Genomic DNA, 19058 nt, shown 5'->3' with positions numbered 1-19058 from the left:
CATAAGAGAAAATTTGATGACCTCGGGTATGGTGGTGACTTTTGGGCATGATCCAGGAAAGAAATAATTGATAAACTGGACTTCATTAAAATTAAAAACTTCTAGTCTGAGAAAGACTATGTCAAGAGAATGAGAAGACAAACCACAGACTAGTAGAAAATATTTTCTTTTTCTTTCTTTCTTTTTTTTTTTTTTTAAAGACGGAGTCTTGCTCTGTCGCCCAGGCTAGAGTGCAGTGGCGTGATCTTGGCTCATTGCAACCTCCGCCTCCCGGGTTCAAGTGATTCTCCTGCCTCAGCCTCCTGAGTATCTGGGATTACAGGAGTGCACCACCACGCCCGGCTAATTTTTTTTTTTTTTTTTGTATTTTTAGTAGAGACGGGGTTTCACTGTGTTGGTCAGGATGGTCTCAAGCTCCTGACCTCATGATCCTGCTGCCTTGGCCTCCCAAAATGTTGGGATTACAGGTGTGAGCCACCGCGCCTGGCCAATATTTTCGAAAGACACATTTTAAAGGACTGTTATCAGTTGGAATGGTGGCTCATGTCTATAATCCCAGCACTTTGGGAGGCCAAGATGAGAGGATCACTGAGCTCAGGAGTTTGAGACCAGCCTGGGCAAGATGGCAAGACCCTGTCTCTGCAAAATTTTTTTTAAAGTTAGCTAGTCACAGTGGTGTGTGCCTATAGTCCTAGCTACTTGGGAAGCTGAGGCAGGAGAATCCCTTGAGACCAGGAAGTTGAGGTGGCAGTGAGCCACTGCATTCCAGCCTGGGTCACAAAGCAAGACCCTGTCTCAAAAAAAAAAAAAAAAAAAAAAAAGGACTATTATCTAAATTATACAAAGAACTGTTAAAACTCATCAATGAAAAATAGGGCCAGGCATGGTAGTTCATGCCTGTAATCTCAGCACTTTGGGAGGCTGACGTGGTGGATCATTTGAGGTCAGGAGTTCAAGACCAGCCTGGCCAACATGGTGAAACCCTGTCTCTACTAAAAATACAAAAATTAGGCCTGGCATGTTGGCTCACGCCTGTATTCCCAGCATTTTGGGAGGCCGAGGTGGGTAGATCACAATGTCATGAGTTCGAGACCAGCTGGGCCAACATGGTGAAACCCTGTCTCTACTAAAAAAAATACAAAAATTAGCCGGGCATGGTGGTGTGGGCCTGTAATCCCAGCTACTCGGAAGGCTGAGGCAGGAGAATCGCTTGAACCCAGGAGGCGGAGGTTGCAATGATCCAAGATCATGCCAGTGCACTCTAGCCTGGGCGACAAAGTTAGACTCTGTCTCAAAAATAAAAAAATTTAAAAAATTAAAAATGAACAACACAATAAAAAAAAATGGACAAAATATCTGAAGAGACCTGAGTGAAGAAAATATACAAGTGGCAAATAAGCATATGAAAAGATGCTCTGCATCATATTTCATAAGGGAAATGCAAATTAAAATGACAGTGAGATACCACCACTAAATAGGATGGCCAAAATCCAGAACATTGACATCACCAAATGCTAGCAAGGAAGTGGAGCAATAGAAACTCTTATTCATTCCTAGTGGGAATGCAAAATGCTATACCCACTTTGGAAGACAGTTGGTAGTTTCTTACAAAATGAAATGTACTCTTAACATACACCACAGTAATCACACCCCTTGATATTTACCCAGATAAACTGAAAACGTATATCTACTCAAAAACCTGCACACACATGTTTATACCAGCTTTATTCATAATTGCCGAAACTTCGAAGCCACCAAGATGTCTTTGAATGTATAAACTCTGGTACATCCAGACAACTGAATATTATTCAGTACTAAAAAAAAATGAGCTATGAAGCTATGAAAAGACATGGAGGAAACTGAAATGTATATTACTAAGTGAAAGTAGTCAATCCAGAAAGGCTATGTACCATATGTTTCCAAGTATATGACATTCTGGAAAAGGCAAAACTGTGGAGATAGTTAAAGGTTCATGGGTTGGGGAGGAGGGAGAGATGAATAGGTGGAACACAGAGGATTTTTAGGGCAGTGAAACTATTCTGTATGAAACTACAATGATAGATATATGTCAGTATACATTTGTCCAAACCAAGAGAATGCATAGCACTGAGAGTGGGCACTAATGTAAACTTTGCCCTCTGGGTAACAATGATGTGACAGCATAGGCGCATGGGTTTTAACAGTGTAACATCGGTGGGGGATGTGGATAATGGGGGAGGCTGTACTTGTGTGGACACAGGGGTGTATGGGAACTCTACTTTCCGCTCAGTTTTCCTGTGAACCTAAAGTTTGTCTTAGAAATTTTATTAATAAAAAAATGGCAGCTATGAGGCAGTAGAACAGTATGTTCAAAGAATATACATGAAATTCTGAATCTAAAACTATCCTTCAAAATTGAAGGTAAGATAAAGACATTCCCATATAAACAAAGACTGAGATAATTGGTAGATTGTAGATTTGTCCTTCAAGAAATGCTGTATTAAAGGAAGTCCTTTAGGCTAAAAGGAAATGACTCCAGACATTATCTTGAATCCCCAGGAAGAGGGCCTTGTGAGAGAAATAAGAAGAGAAGACATGTATCTGTGAAGAAAAGTGGGAAATCTAACAGTGGGTGAAATAGATTGATTACTTACTGTATGACTGTCCGAAAGAGACACAGCCGTGTCCTCAGGAAATATTTGCTAGGACGCTTGGTAAAAGAAAGTGATAGGGCACCTGCTAGGCTATTTTTAAATGAAATCATAGATGTTGGGAGTGGCACAGCCTTCTCAGCTCATGACACTTTGCTTCCCAGTCAGTTCTTCCCGCATGTGCCCTTCCTCCTCTGTGTTTGCTGGCATTAAAAGTCAGTGTACTAAACGTTTTCAGGAGAGTTGTTATATAAACTTTCAAAACCTCCCTTAGAATAAAGAGCATTTTCTAGTTAAATTTCACAAAAATGTTTTTCACACAGCTCTAAAAATAACTTGGAATTCAGGGTGAGCCATCATCCTAGATAAATTACAGTAAGGCACATTTGTCTGAGAGAAAGGGAGCCAACAGAGACATGATGATTTATCTAACTTCGTGAGGAAACCAAGACAGGAATTTGTTAGAATTCAAAGTATTATGATTTCAACCATGAGACTACATGAAATTAAGCAACACTTAATGACATACTTTTGCTCTGGGATGTGATTTGTTTGCCGTAATTCGTTTTAGTGATATTTTGCTGAGATAAAGCTGCAGGAATGTTTGCTTTTCTTATGGCAACTGGCGAGTAGTTAAAATGGACTGTGAGAACATTTGTTCTTCAGGATTCTGTTTAATACTGAGTGTAGGCAAATAAAACAACACATCTGGGCTCTGTTTTTTTCTGTAATCTGATGGTATTGGATTAGATTATTTCCATGATACAATCTTATTCAACAAACATTTATGAAGTTCTCACCACATAGATGGTGTGGGAGTCAGAATAAAAGGCCAGACCCTCAGAGAACTGCTGTCTTGGGAGGCACGTGGCAGTGAAGGGAAATCATTGTGATGTTTTGTGAGATGCTATGGAGGCTACACTGAAAAGGAAGTGATTAACCCTGTCCAGATATGGAGGGCAGGGTTGCTGGGTGGCTTGAAAGGTTTCAGGGAGATGGTGCCCAAGCAGGACTTGAAGATTGGATAGGAGTTATCAAAGAGGACAGCAGGCAAGAACGAACTTCTAGAGACTCAATTTTTCTTCTGCTTTCTACTTATCAAAAAGTATTTAGCATTGAGAGTGTTTTCTATAATGAAGGCTCTTAAAATTGTTATTTAATATTTCTTGAACATGCTTGGTACCATTTAAAATACAGGTTTAGGCCGGGCACAGTGGCTCACGCCTGTAATCTCAGCACTTTGGGAGGCTGAGGTGAGTGGATCATCTGAGGTCAGGACTTCGAGACCAGCCTGGCCAGCATGGAGAAACCCCGTCTCTACTAAAAACACAAAAATTAGCTGGTTGTGGTGGCGGGCACTTGTAATCCCAGCTACTCAGAAGGCTGAGGCAGGAGAATCGCTTGAACCCGGGAGGCAGAGGTTGCAGTGAACCGAGATTGCGCCACTGCACTACAGCCTGGGTGACAGAGCGAGACTGTCTCAAAAAAAAAAAAAACAAAAAAAACAAAAAACACAGGTATAATCTAAATAATCAAGTTAAATTAGAAATGGCTTTGGTACGTTGTCAGGACACTAGGGGGACATTTACTTCTGGAGTTTTTGTCAGTTCTGTGTATTTTACTTCTTGAGTCTTTGTGCTGACCACTCTATTTCAGTGAATTGAGTTCCCTTTAAAAAGCATATCAGAAAGTAAAACTGCTTTTGTTGTGTTTCTATTCATGCTACAAATCTCCCAGAGTCTGCTTGCAGTGAAGTGTTAGTAATGAGGTCTCTTCTGTCCCCACTTCAATGCCGCCGTGAAGAAAATCCCATGAAATGTTATAAGGCATTTTAGTGGATGGAAAAGCAATATAAATGACCGGATTACCTAGGTGCTTAAAATTGCATCAGGTGGCCTCCTTGTAGCCCTTGCCACATGGTAATTAAATGTTTGTTACTGATTGTTCTCCTCACTGGCTTAGTCCACACACACAGTGGCATCAGGGGCTGGGTCTTGTTGATTCGCTGATATCCAAGCTCCACATCCTTAGGGTGTGATCACAGCTCACTGCAGCCTCTACTTCTGGGTCTCAAGTGATCCTCCCACTTCAGCCTCCCAAGTAGCTAGGACCACAGACATGTGCCAGTATGCCCTGCTAATTTTTGTATTTTTGGTAGAGACGGGGTTTTACCATGTTGCCCAGGCCGGTCTCAAGCTCCTGAGCTCAAGTGATCCTCCTGTCTTGGCCTCCTAAAGGGCTGAAATTATAGGCATGAGCCACAGCACCTGGCTATGCTGCTCAATCTTGAGTGCAGATATTGTCAATTGTTGTGCTTTTTTTTTTTTTTTTTTTTTTTTTTGAGACAGGGTGTCATTCTGTCTCCTAGGCTGGAGTGCAGTGGCATCATCATAGCTCACTATAACCTCAAACTCCTGGGCTCAGGCAATCCTCCCACCTCAGCCTCCTGAGTAGCTGGGACTACAGGTGCATGCCACCACACCTGGCTACTTTTTTCACTTTTTTTATACAGACGGGGTCTCACTCTGTTGCCCAGGCTGGTCTCAAACTCCTGGGCTCAAGCAGTCCTCCCGCCTCAGCCTCCTGAGTAGCTGGGGATTACAGGCATGAGCCACTGGGCCAGCCTTGCTTAATTAAGTTTCTGAAACTGATGCCTGTAGATAGTTCCTCTTAGATACTCTAGTTGACGCTGTAGCATCTCCTTTTAAACTAGATTTCTGAACTCCTAGATTTCTGACCTCATATTTATGTTGGCATCTTGTCTGTCTTGTTGCTGTTGTTATATGTAATTTTTAAAGACAATAATCTGATTTAGGAGTCACAAACCAGCAGTGGCCTCGGCCAGGTGCGGTGTTCGGCCAGCACAGCAGTTTGAATTGTTTTGACTTTGAATGAAGTCTTCAGGCAAGGCTTGTACTTTGGACAGCCCACTACTCTGTGTTGTTTCACATTGATTGTTTCTTTCATTATCACAATTATTTAATTTTTGTGTTTCTTTGTATATTGTCAGTCTTCCATAGGGGCTGCCTCCATGAGGTCAGACAGCTTTTCTCCTTCGTTCATTGCCCTCCACCCCAGCCCTAGCCCAGTGCCTGGTACCAGAGGGCACTTGAGAAGTGTAGTTGAGTGGATGAGTGCACAACATCCAGGATCTGAGGTGATCCCTGGTGTGGGTGTGAAGGAATACGGTTGGTCTTTCTACCAAACATACTCAAACATGATGAGCCCTTAAAGTTGCCAGCTTGGCTGCTATTGCTTGGAACGTTTCTGAAATCCTCTCTGGGAATTGCCTTTTTTCAGTCAGTTTATGATTCAACAGCACAGTTGTTCAAGATTTTCATATTTACAAAGTGCTTTCCTATGCATTTTCCTATTGGAGCGATCATCCCCATTCTGAGGTGAGTGTGCTTAGTTTCAAGTAGTGAATGAATCTGCCTGTGTTGCACAGCAAGTATGCAGCATGGTGGTCTTGTCCCCCTTCCCCATGCTGGCTTGGTGTTTTCTCTTCTTCACCACCACAGTCAGTGCCTTGTCCAGTTTCTGTCAGGGGTGGGTGCGGGAGGCCTGGGGCTCTGGTGTGTTTTCTAGGAAAGAGAGTGACATTATTCCAGTGTCTTCTGGTAACACTATATTCACTTTTTTTTTTCTTTTTTTTGGGACAGGGTCTCACTCTGTCACCCAGGCTGGAGTGCAATGGCACCATCTCCACCTCCTGCGTTCAAGCTGTCCTCCCACTTCAGCCTCCCAAGTAGCTGGGACTACAGGCGCGTGCCACCATGCCTGGCTAATTTTTAATTTTTGGTAAAGATGGGGTTTCACTGTTGCCCAGGCTGGTCCCAAACTTGTGAGCTCAAGCAGTCCACCCATCCTGGCCTCCCAAAATGGTGAGATTACAGGTGTGAGTCAACTGTGCCTGATCTAAATTCACTTTAAGAAGCATATTAAGGCCGGACGTGGTGGCTCAGCATTTTGGGAGGCTGAGGTGGGCAGATCACAAGGTCAGGAGTTCGAGACCAGCCTGGCCAGTATGGTGAAACCCCGTCTCTACTAAAAATACAAAAATTAGCCAGGTGTGGTGGCGTGTGCCTGTAGTCCCAGCTACGCGGGAGGCTGAGGCAGAAGAATTACTTGAACCCAGGAGGTGGAGGTTGCAGTGAGCAAAGATCGCGGCACTGCTCTCCAGCCTGGGCAACAGAGCAAGACTCCGTCTCCAAAAAAAAAAAAAAAAAAACCACATTAAAAACCAAAATTGTGTGTGTCCAAGTTCCTAGGTAGCCATAGTAAGTGCTATAATTGATAAGGAGGGCTTTAGGCCATAATGAACAGACAGACTTGGCGCAGGCTCTGCCTCCTGTTCGTTGTCACCGCACTCCTGTGCCATCATATTACAGGGCCCGGGGCTGGGCTTTGGCACCTTTCTCCGCCCCCCCTCACAGGATTGCCGGGAAGCATGTGCTTGGCATCTTTCTGGAGAGCAGAGCTCACTTCAATGTGGCTGCTTTTCCCAGGATTGAACACTCAGGAGCCTGGTCTGAAATCTCCAGCCTTCCTTCAGGTTTTATTTTTACTAAAGCCAGCCTGTACTCTTTTAAACCAGGGAGCTGAAGGCTGGCTTCTGAAAATACACCCCACAGGCCACTCTGCCGTGGCTTGTTCAGGCATTCCAGGGAGGGCTTGCTGACCTGAAGGTGTCCTCTGGCCCAGGTCAAAAGACCAGAGAAGACACTGGCGCCAGGAACCGCCACTGGCAAGGTAGCTGCCATCTGAGGTAGGATATTGTTCTTTTTTTTTTTTCCAGTCGAAGGCGGCCTTAATGTGGCTTCTCAGACATTTGAGATCAAAAAAAAAAAAAAAAAGGCAGTTTGACCCTGCCTTTACTTTCTGAAAATGACAGAAGCTTTCAGATATATTTCAAGATATGGGTCATAAGCATGACCCATAGTTTATGTCACCTTAAATAGAGCAGCTGATTAGAACTGGCCATTGGTTATAAAATAAAAGAGTACGTGTAGGTTTGTGGGAGCAGGATCCTGACTGCTTTAGCAATACTAAGCCACTCCTTGCCGTGTGATTTCAGTGTCTTTCCTTCCAGTTGGAACTCCTCTCTGCCCTTTAGCCTGATTTTCTTGTGTGTAACATGGCAAATTATTTCATGGTTAATCCTTCTTACAGACCTGAAATTGTTCTTTTTAAAAAAAACTTTGGTGGGTTTTGAGATCCCCTGCTTTGATTCTCAGATGTGGCTGTTAGTAGTTTAATTTCTATATGTGGTTTCTGAGTAGCTTCCAACAACCTATTTTTATTAACAGTTCTTTTAAAAAAAAATGCTTGAGAGAAAGGAATCTTAGGAACGGATTCCGTCTGTGAAATGCAAGGGAGAATTTTGGCCAAAGTAGAAGGAATGGAATGGATGACATAAAGGGTGACATTTGTGCTCAGAGTTGATTTCTTGGTGATAGTCTCATGTCTAATTTGAGGTTCCAGAAGCCCTTTAAAGGGTGGATGAGCTGCATAAATGGATGTGAGGGAGTTACACAGTGGTGGGTTCAGCAGAAAGTAAAGGAGCAGCAGAATCACAGAGAGAAGCCCCGAACTCTGGCTGCCCGGGCCCAAGGAACCCTCACCCTTAGCGGGACTTTGCTACCTTTGCACTCTTTTAACCTGGGTCTAGAGCTCATGGATCTGGCAAGGGATGAAAATATAAGCAGACAGTATTAATATGTGAGCCCCTGAGCTCTCTCCCTTCCTCACGCCAGTTCGTGAGTCTCATCAGTGTGAGACCGTGTTTCAGGTCTCTTGCCCAAGGACTAAGAGTGTGACTATGACTGCACACATTCCATGTGTAGGTGGTGCCCTCTGCTTCCAGATGCCGTGTGCACTATGGTTTCTATTTGAGGGGCTCTCACCTTCTTTTTCTGGCTTCACTCTCTCTCCCCATGTCTCTGTCCTGCTTTCCGCCATGGCTCACAGTGGTGCTAGACAGACTCTGTCCCTTCTTTCTACAAGCTGATCTCCAAATGCTGAAAATCGTGAGCCAGATATTTTTTCCCAGTCCCTTTTTATACCATCAATCTTGCCTTCTCAGTCCATGATCTGGCTATATATCTGAAACAAGCAGTTAATAAGGATTTTGGTATAAAATGCATGATTGATAAATATATTAAAGTTTATACATATATATAAATCCTTCTTGTATGCCATTTTCAAAGAAAACAGGCCTCCCTTTGACCTTGCTTTATGTAGATTTATTTCCTAATCTGGAAATGTGGCCAGCTAGAACACTGTTCCTTTCTTCCACTGTGAAGCTGTCCTTTTAGCTGGTAGAAAGCCCTGGACACCACAGCAAGGTGGTGGGGCTTTCCGTGGCTAGCTCTCATGGTCATCCTGACTTCCAAAGACAAGCTAGGAAAGTGTTGGCACAGCTGTCTCTAAGAACCCAAGAAGGCCCAGCAGTGTGGCCACATGCCCTGCATAGTGGAAGAACTATTAGGAGGGCTTTCAGAGTTTGAAAAACTCTGGAAAGAGTCGGGATTATCAATATGAACAACTTCATCTGGTCAGGAAAGTTATGCTGGAATTGAACCTGATTCTCAGATAAATGGCTCACTCTGGGGTGTCTTTTCCCACCATGGTCATTCTTTGTTAGCAGGGGAGAGTTGGCACTGGATTTTGTTTTTTGTTTGTTTTTGAGACAGGGCCTCACTTTGTCACCCAGGCTGGAGTGCAGTGGTGCAATCTTGGCTCACTGTAGCCTCAATTTCCTAGGCTCAAGCAATCCTCCCACCTCAGCCTCCCAAGAAGCTGGGACTACAGACGTGCACTACCATACCTGGTTAGTTTTTGTGTTTTTTGTAGAGACGGGATTTCACCATGTTGCCCGGGCTGGTCTTGAATTCCCAGGCTCAAGCGATCCCCCTACCTCAGCCTCCCAAAGTGCTGGAATTACAGGCGCGAGGCACTGCGTTTGGCCTTGGCACTGGCTTTTAATTTGCTTTGCATTCTGATTCGATAGCAACCTACCAGACTGAATGCAGACGTGCGCTCTCCCCACAGACAGCGGCCCGGGCCAAGGATGAATCCCATTCACCCGGCGCCATGTTTGCCTCAGGCAAAGTGGTCTCCAGGGCCAGGAGACCAAGGCTGGCCTGTGATGTTGTGTCAGGTGCTCAAGGAATCCCAGAAGTGTACAAGACGGTGTGTAGTTTTCTCTCTTTTCTTCATGTCATAGATTGCTGGCTTGAGTTTTAATTAGGTTGCATGAAAGTGCAATTTGTTGGGAACTTTAATCATCTTCCACTGGGGAGCCTTGCTGGGCTGGTTTATTTTCATCCTGCTCCTCCCTGGGTGTGAAAACGGGGTTGAGGGACATTTTAGTACCTGTCTGCTCTCTCCTGCTTTGCTGGCCTTGATAACCACATTTTCTAACACAAAACTTGGGATATGAGAGCCTGACTTCTGCCAATGTTGTGGAGTTTTTTCCTATTTGTTAATTTGATTAAACTGAAAGGTTTATGAAAATATAGAAGTTAAACAACATTGGACACTTAATACATTTAATGAGCTTCCTTTATTTGGAAAGAACCACTCTTCACAAGCCAGGGGTCCCTTCAGACAGTCTTGGGAGTCGGATTGCTGGGAGGTGAGGTCCTGATCCAGGAACTTTGAGTTAGTGGTGGTCATTATGATGCTGGTGGCATCTGTGTTCCCTCTGTGTACAGATGAATTCATTCAACCTCATAACAAACCCAGGAGGGAGGTCCTCTCACAACTTCAGCTCAGAGGCGAGGACACTGAGGCCCAGGGCAGTGAGGCCCCTTTGCCAGGCTGCCAAGTGACTGGGCCAGGGTGTCACCCAAGCCAGGCTGGCTTGAGGGTTCATCCTCATGACCCCTGCACTGCCGCTGTTGTGCTGCAGTTAGTGTTTTTCAAGTGGTCTCTGAGTTTTGGGAAGCGACAGGCTGCATACTTGGCTCTTGACCCCCATGACCTCGGTGGCACTGTGCCTCAGCCCCAGGTTGTCAATTTGAAATTGGGTGGACTTCACAGGCGCTGGCCTCCAGGGGCCCATGGAGGAGTGTTCGGAGGGGTTTCCACCCAACACGCCTAGTGGGGCTCTGGGTCCCGGCCCCAGAGGCTGAGCCCTACTATCCTTCCCTGAGCTGAGGCCCCCACCCCTTTCACACCTCAAGCTCATCCTGGGCAGTGGCTGGGCCCTGGGCCATTCTGGACAAGGCAGGGTGGTCCTACCCTGAGACCTACCTGGTACAAAGACCTGGGATTGCAGTGAGAAAAAAGCTTTTACCAAATAGCCATCCAGCCGGGTTGAACTCTTCCCAAGCCCCCACCCCTCAACCAGCTTATTACATGCAAGTTTTAAGCTATCCTTGCCTGGAACCTTCTCTTGCCTTTTGTCAATTGCTGTAATTTTCTGGTAAAGCTATATAAACAAAATGGCAACCATTCCTGCCTCCCACTGTTTATCCCTCCTTCCCCTAGGAAACCCTCCCACATTCCCTGTTTTCAGGATCTTGGTCCTGTGCAGGACTCCAGGCAGCACCCACAGAACCCTGGAGTGGCACAGGCCTCGGTGCCTACTCTACACCTTTCCTGAGCACTTCTCAGATTCCACACAAAGGGTCCTTGGGACCCAGCATAGCCTGCAGGCAAGAACACCTGGTCAGAACTTCCTCTTGGGGCAGGGATGGTACCAGTAGTGCCTGGGTGAAAAGCTTGGTGCTTTAGATACCACCTTAATCCCCAGTTCATATAATGGAGGCTTGGCATAGTGTAGGGCAAGAGGGAGCTTTATCCACGCAGCAGATAGTAGCTGAGGTGTTTTCAGAGGTGGATTAAGTGGCGGTTGATGGGAAACTGTCATTTTTACAGTCCAAGAATGTGGCTGTTTTTTATGGTGGTTAAGAATTCAGGTGTATCTGGAAAAGCAGGTGAAAAAGTAAATGCTAATCTAGTTCAGTTGACAGTTCCGTTGCAGTAGAATCCTCTTGTAGGGGGCAATTTAGCATAGATCGGGACAGCCACCCTGAACATGAACTTCAGGATCAAAGCGACTTGGTGCATAGATGGATGTGTGTTGGGAGTCCACAGTGTTCCTGGCTTCACTCTGGCATCCAGAGTTGATGTCCTCTTACGAAAGGAAGCAGAATTTTTTTTTTTATATGTGGGCTTGAGATGGGATATTAAGTAGGTGGGTGAGGGTTTTACATTATTGCTCCAAGCTTATGAATAATTTAGAGCTACAGTCAGGTTTGCCAGAACTCTTTTCTTGGATTCCAGCCTCTTCCTTCCTGAGAAGGATTCTGTGCTCGTAAACCACAGCCCTGGAGGTGGACTGTGGGGGGCCTTTTGTCTCATAGACTCTGGCTCGCTTGTCAAGTGGCCTTCCAGGGCATTGCTTCCCAGCAACAGCACATGGTGCTCACCTCGGTCCTCACCAGCTCCTCCTCAGCCTTCCTTTAACCCTGTGTCCCCTCTTATCTCCTGCTTTGGGCACAGGAGGACAGGTGAATGCGGAGGAATGGGGGAGGTTCAGGGGAAATAAGGGCAGGTGGGGAAAAACACACATTTTCTAAGAATCAACTGCACACTGTTGCACAGACACTCATACAGCCTCCAGATTTCATGGCTCACTGGGGAATGCTGGGCAGGAACATGCCACAGGCACAGCGGGGCAACACGCTCACCGGCCGGAGCCCATGCTGGTGCTTGGGGCAGGGCCCTGCACTGAATCCCCTTTGGGTGTCTGTGAGGCCTGTGGTCAGAAGTCCATCTGTGGCCCTCACTGTAACAATCTAGGGGCTGCTCCACCCAGAAATGTCCATCCTCTGAGTGTCTGCTCTGAAGAGGATAAGAATTGGTACGACTTCCTTTTTCCTTTCCTCAAAAAACCCCTTTCTAGTTTCACAAGTATTCAGGGATTGAAAATGAAAACAGGCGTTACTTGAGGTAAGGCCAACACAGGTTTCCGAAGGAGAGGCAGGTGAGTACTGACACGCCACCTCTTCCTGTAACACTGTGGGTGACTACATCCTAGGCTGAATGGCAATCTCCGCTTGTTCCCTGAGGGGCAGCATGAGGCCTGTGGCTTTTCTGTCTGCTCATGTCAGTACTGAGAGGAAGAAAGTTCTGCAATGCTGAACAGTCGGCCGAGGGTGCAGGGCCTGGGTCAATACTTGCTAGGGCTTAGAGCTGGAGTCCACAGAGGGAGATCTGGGATTCCTATCAGATGAGAGGAAGAGCCTAGGAAAGTCCCCTGAACTCTGCTACTTTGTCACTGGTGTGTTTGGTTTTGGTTCTTCCAGGAAGAGTCTGCCGAAGGTGAAGGCCATGGACTTCATCACCTCCACAGCCATCCTGCCCCTGCTGTTCGGCTGCCTGGGCGTCTTCGGCCTCTTCCGGCTGCTGCAGTGGGTGCGCGGGAAGGCCTACCTGCGGAATGCTGTGGTGGTGATCACAGGCGCCACCTCAGGGCTGGGCAAAGGTGGGTCCTGGAGGCAGTGCTGCCAGGGGGCAGGGGTAAGTCAGCCAGGGATGAGGAGCGGCCCAGCTGCACGGGGACCACCAGCGCAAATGCCTAAAGCGGCAGCAGAAGGCCAGATAAGGGAAGTGGGCCGGATGGCACTGTCCTTGGTACAAGTGGAAAAAGCAGGAGCCAAGGCACAGTGAGAAATGACTCAGCGTCAGGGTGGGAGGCAAGTGTGAGAGAAGCAGCCTGGCCCCGGGGGTGGGGTGGGGTGGGGTGGGGTGGGGTGGGGTGGGATGGGATACCTGCCCCTCACAGGGCAGTCCTGCTCAGCCTCAGCTGCTTGCTGAGGTAGGAATTTTATGTGAAATCTCCCAATTTCCAAATATGGACAGCTAACTTAAAACGTGTTTTTACCTCTATGAGGACCAAATGAAACATGTCCTTTCCTAGATTCAGCCGGGGCCTCTGGTTCACAGCTTTGGTGCATGCTTTCTCTGGGCCTTGCCATCCCAGGCCAGGCCCCCAGCTGTCCCCTCAGCATGGTCTAGACAAGGTCAAAGACAGGATAAATGGTGCCTCAGCTGTTCCAGGGTCTCCAATCTAGGTCCATTCCAACCCAGTGAACACCATGAGCTTCTAAGTCTCAGGAATGGTGTACCGGGACCCTGGCCTGGAGTGTCAAAACCTGGGTTCCCCCTTCTCCCATTTCTGGAAGCCTCTGAGTTACAGGGCTCCATTGTTTTCCTGCCACACACGTATATTGACTTGGCACATTGCACATGCACACACCATACCATCTGCCATCCACGCTTACTCTGAGTTCCATGGAAGAAAGCTGAGGAGTTCCCTGAATTGTGGTGACCCCACCCGCTGCTACATCTTCTGGTTGGTGATAGCTCAGCTGGAGCTGATGGAGCACCCACTAAAGTGGGAGGCTCTGGGTCAGGTTCTAGAACAAACAGATGAAAGACAGGGTCCCTTCCTTCAAGGAGGTCACAGTTGACTGTTGTAAGGAGAAAGGCAAGGACTTATCTCAATATATTGCCATTGCAGTAACATATGCTCTCAAACCAGCCTGGTGGCAACAAGGCACATGTATATGTGCTGACTTGTGCTAAGCACTTTTACATGCATTATCTCACTGACTTCTCACAGCTAAGATTCAGAGAAGGAATGACTAGGACTTCCAGCCAGAAGGTACAAAACCTAGAGTCAAACCCACATCTCTGTCTCTAGAACTCACAGTCTCAAAGCTTCAGCAGGGGAGATGGCCAGGTAGAAGGAATAGGTGGGCTAGTAGACAGAACATTCCAGACAGGCCCAGAGGTAGGGGAGAAGCACGGTCCTGCAGGGACTTATACAGTTGGGTGTTGCATGAACACAGAGAAGCAGGTGGGTCTTTGTGGTGGAAGTGGCTTGCAGTTGGCCAGGGGTGGCCTGGGAAAGCTTTAGGGAGTATGGATTCATTTGTGCACCACTGTGGATGTTAGGTGAGGTCTCCAGGGATGAACACCATGTCTGTCATTGGATATCCAGACCTTTGCAGGGACAGCTGTCTGCAGGCCCTTTGCCATCGTCAGTCCTCTGACCTTACTCAGTTACTATATATAGGGTGGTCAGCAGCCACTTCTCTTGAGCTCAAAGAGAAGCATTTTGTGAAAGTCCTTGAAGAGCATTTGAGGGCTGGCAGAGGTGGAGCTCTGAGTCGCACGTGCTCCCATCCGTGCATGTTTGAGAAGCATGCTGTCATCTTCATTCTGCATCTCCTCTCCTGACACCAAGACTATGAAGGGAACAGAAAATGTCACGGAGGTCACCAGACCTGTCTATGTATCATAAGATGTCAGGCCCTTCCTGGATTCCAGTCACTGCTTATATTCTGCCCCATTTAACTTTTTGGGAACAAGAGTCCCTCCATCCAGATAAAGTAGGGCAGGTTCTTAACTGGCCATGTCAAGTACAGCCACTGTTGATGCCACCAAGGACGTTCTGATGTTGCCTTGCTTCTGTGAGGAGGCAGAGCTATGCTGTCCTCAGTGGCTCTGCCTGCCGTGTCAGCCACCCGGAAGGTTTGGAGTTATGCAACGAGTCTTCAGTTTTCCGTGTTTCTCCTATCTTGTCTCTTGTTTTGTGTACTTAAGCCTCTTGAGCTTGTCCTTGTAGAATACTGTGGGACCACTGACTAAAGGAACAGAACGTTCTGGATATCTCCTTCCTCCAGCTTTAGCCACAGGGCTGTGCACAGCTCTGTTGATTTCCAGCCAGGCGTGCCAGCGGCACTGGACAGTCATCTGCAGCCCTTCACATATCGTACCTTGGAGTTGTTTTCCTTGGACCCTCCTACCTTCCAATATCAGCTTTTCAATAAATGAAAATGGAATCCTTCCAATCTGTTGTTTTCATTTCTGTCACTCCCTACACAAACTTTCATTTCCTCTCTTTTTAGCTTTGCTAGGAAGCAAAACTCAAACAGATTTGAGGCAGTCATCTCCCCAAAGCTGTTTAGACTCCAGCGGGACTCCCACCTTTGAAGGGTTCTGTGTCTGCACCCTTTGGTGGCACCTCACAAATGTCCTAGGTATTGGTCAGGACAAGACAAAATGGGGTGAGGAAGCCAGCAGGGCCCAAGGTTCCTAGCCTTTGGGAATGATTTATAAACCGGATGAGCAGTTCTAGCCTCAGGAATGCTGGCATCTGGCTTGGAGTGCAGCCATCACCCCCCTCATTCCTGTGGGGGCTCTACTGCTCTGCTGAGAAGCGCACCAGGGAGGCAGGGTTGGGGCGCTGGGACCAGGCCTCACTACCCAGGGTGGGTGCTCTCTCCGGGCTTTTGCCCTTTGTTGGGATGAGCCAACGAACACACCAACCTCATCTCCTTCAAAGAAGATAGTGTGTCTAGATTGAGTCTACTTAGCACCTCTTTCCCGAAGACTGTCGGGTGTATGGAGAGGCGCCTGGGGGATGAGCAAATGCTGTGTGGGGAGCTGAACAAGAAGCTGTGGAGCACACGGAGGCTTCACACCATGAGACAGACGTCAGGGAGCCTTCCCTCAGACCTCTCAGGACCCCTGGTGCTGAGGGAGTTTCTTCTCCTCCCATGTTTTGAACCCATCTAGCTTTAAGGAAGTTTGACACTTCTCTAAGGGCAGGCCTGTTCAGACCAGTACACACCGCCTGCCCCTCTGACCTTTCCTTCCCAGCTGAGGAGATGGCAGCCCTGATCCTCCGACCCTGCAGCATTGGCCCATCACCACGTGGCTCCCAGAGATGGAATTAGCCTGCAAAGGCCATTCCCTTCCATGAACCAGGAGCTAGGGTGCCACCTAATCACCTGGGCCTCTAAGATTCGGTCTGGAACCAAGTCAGTGGCTCACTGGTGTCAGGTCAGGGTCAGCCAGGGGCCAAGGTATCCTGTGCAGATCTGCTGGTGAGCACTTAAGGGAGACTATGCCTCAGGTGAGGACAGGAGTGCCTCTTTAAACCAGCATGTGGCCGGGTGCGGTGGCTCATGCCTGTAATCCCAGCACTTTTGGAGGCCCAGGCAGGAGGATCGCTTGAGTTCAGGAGTTCTAGACCAGCCTGGGCAACATGGCGAAACCTCATCTCTACAAAAGTTAGCCAAGCATGGTGGCATGTGCCTGTAGTCCCGGCAACTTGGAAGCCTGAGGTGGAGGCTCGCTTGAGCCTGGGAGGTTGAGGCTGCAGAGAGCCATGATGACACTACTGCATTCTAGCCTGGGTGCAGAGCGAGACCCTGTATCCAAAAAAAAAAGAAAAAGTAAAAAACTATGTTTCAGTTTTCATCATCAGTTTTTAGAACATTATTATTTACACATATTTTTATTTTTTGAGACAGGTCTTGCTCTGTCACCCAGGCTGGAGTACAGTGGTGTGATCATGGCTCACTTGACTTCCCAGGCTCAAGGGATCCTCCCACCTTAGCCTCCTGAGTAGCTGGGACTACAGGCATGCGCCACCACACCTGGCTAATTTTTTATTTTTTGTAGAGACAAGATTCCTATGTTGCCCAGGCTGGTCTCAAACTTCTGGGCTCAAGCAATCCTTCTGCCTCAGCTTCCCATAGTGCTGAGATTACAGGCATGAGCCACTGTGCCCGGCCAGAACATTTTTACAAAGTAGTTCAGAAATATGGCCAGGCACAGTGGCTCATGCCTGTAATCTCAGCATTTTGGGAAGTCATGGCAGGAAGATCGCTTGAGCCCAGGAATTTGACACCAGCCTGGGCAACATGGCAAAATCTCCATCTCTACAAAAATGCAAAAATTAGCCAGCCATGGTGGCGAGTATCTATGGTCCCACCTACTCTGGAGGCTGAGGTGGAAGGATCACTGGAACCCAGGAGTTCGAGGCTACAGTGAACTATAATTGTGCCACTGCACTCCAGCCTGAGCAACAGAGTAAGACCCTGTCTCTAAAAAAAAATTTTTAATAAATAGAAATACAAAAATGACAATTGACACTGCTGTAGTGCTGTTTATCAAACACTGTGGTAAGAGATTACCTACCTTAACTCATTCAATCTCACAGTCACACCCCGAGGGACTGTGAGTTAAGGTAGGTAATCTCTTACTACTGTGTTTGATAGATAAAAAGCATCCTAAATAAGAGGAAAGTCAGAAACAAAGAGGTTCTAACTTACTGGAGTTGGAAGTCTAGCTCAAGTCCACTCTCTTGGCTGCTGGGCTGTCCTGCTTTTCATAAGCTATATGTACATTTTTGGGGCACTGAACATTTACATAGGATATGTTGCAGGGGAGGGTAAGCAAGAAGCAACGACACCACCCTCTGCCTCCTCTCCTCCCATCACTCCGTTTCCTTTCTGACTCCCCATAGAGTAGTCCTCCACCCCCAGTTCTCATGGTTTACCCTGCTGCGTCCAGGGGGTTTCTTGTCAGGCCCTCCTGCTTAGCCACAGGAGAATTACCTGTGACCCTTGCTGGGCCCCCCACTTAAGGCTGATCACGGCCTTCCCTGGGATTTGATCAGAGCTGGGAAGAGACAAGACAAAACTGTGCATGTGAGCTCTGGGGCCTGCCCACGTGTGAGAGCACCCAGGCACGTGAGAGCACCCGGGCAGCCAGCACTTGGGTCCCTCCTAGGTTTCGGCCATCCGGCTCTCCTCTTCATTCTTGAACTTCCCCACAATCCCTCTGGCAAATTCTCTTTTTGCTTTGCCCCAGTGTGAGTTTAGTTTCTGTTTCTTGCCACCAAAAGAATATAGAACACGTGTCTGACTAGCTTTGGACTGTCCCTGCTGTGGTCGTAGTTGAAGTCCGCATCGATTGTCACCTGGAATAGTGTGGTGGGCTTGGTGGAGCCTGCTTTCCTCCAGTGTCCCCACTCCCTCCCGCCCAGCAGGACTGAGCCTTTTCAAAGGCAGGCACCCTTAATAGTCCTGCGTGTGGCAGGTGCTTGCGTGCACTGACTTGACCCCTCCCCAGCCAGTGAGGCTGTTAGACCCTCCACCTTCTGTCCCAGCTCTATCTGCCTGCGGCCCTTCAGGCACTCTGCTCCCTCTGCCTCAAGCACTCCCTGGGAAACAGCCCATCAGATCTGGGAAGGGCCTCGGTCCCCTGCCCCAGCTTTTCTGCAGGACTGTGTGAGTATTTCCAGGAGAGCTGTGCCTGGGTAGTGCCACCACACAGCCTTGGCAGGGCACAGCACCATAATAGCTGGCCCTCATTGACCTTGCCAATCAGGACAAGACCCTGCCTGAGTGACCTTGGTGAGCTCCCTCAGCTGTGAAGATAGGTGATGCTCACAGCTGATCCAGGTGAACAGGAACATCATGGGGTGTTCCGAGCATGATACTTAACACATCTGTCCACCTTGGCCCTCCTTTCTCTTTGCCCCGTGGATGTTTGTAGCACTGGGCGTGAGCCCGGCATTGGGCCCTAGCTCCCAGCTTCATGCTGGGCCACACA

General features: G+C 47.7%; 1 protein-coding gene across 6 annotated transcripts in view; it reads left to right on the top strand.

Moving 5' to 3' along the window:
* The window catches only part of DHRS7B (dehydrogenase/reductase 7B), a 67950-nt gene that overhangs the window by 35587 nt on the left and 13305 nt on the right, over nucleotides 1–19058 (top strand). For 5 of the 6 annotated variants that reach the window (XM_057300365.2, XM_055102161.2, XM_034942239.3 and 2 more), the window contains exon 2: nucleotides 12950–13128. In XM_057300365.2, coding sequence (XP_057156348.1) covers nucleotides 12975–13128 — 154 coding nt within the window. In that variant the 5' untranslated portion in view covers nucleotides 12950–12974. Of the gene's footprint in view, nucleotides 1–7373; nucleotides 7399–12949; nucleotides 13129–19058 lie in introns of those variants that run through there. The other variant, XM_063599177.1, reaches the window with a different exon arrangement.

This window comes from Pan paniscus, chromosome 19 (assembly GCF_029289425.2).
Source record: "Pan paniscus chromosome 19, NHGRI_mPanPan1-v2.0_pri, whole genome shotgun sequence".
Lineage (NCBI taxonomy): Eukaryota > Metazoa > Chordata > Mammalia > Primates > Hominidae > Pan > Pan paniscus.
Note: the sequence above shows the minus strand (reverse complement) of the source record. Positions and strands in the feature narration are given on the sequence as shown.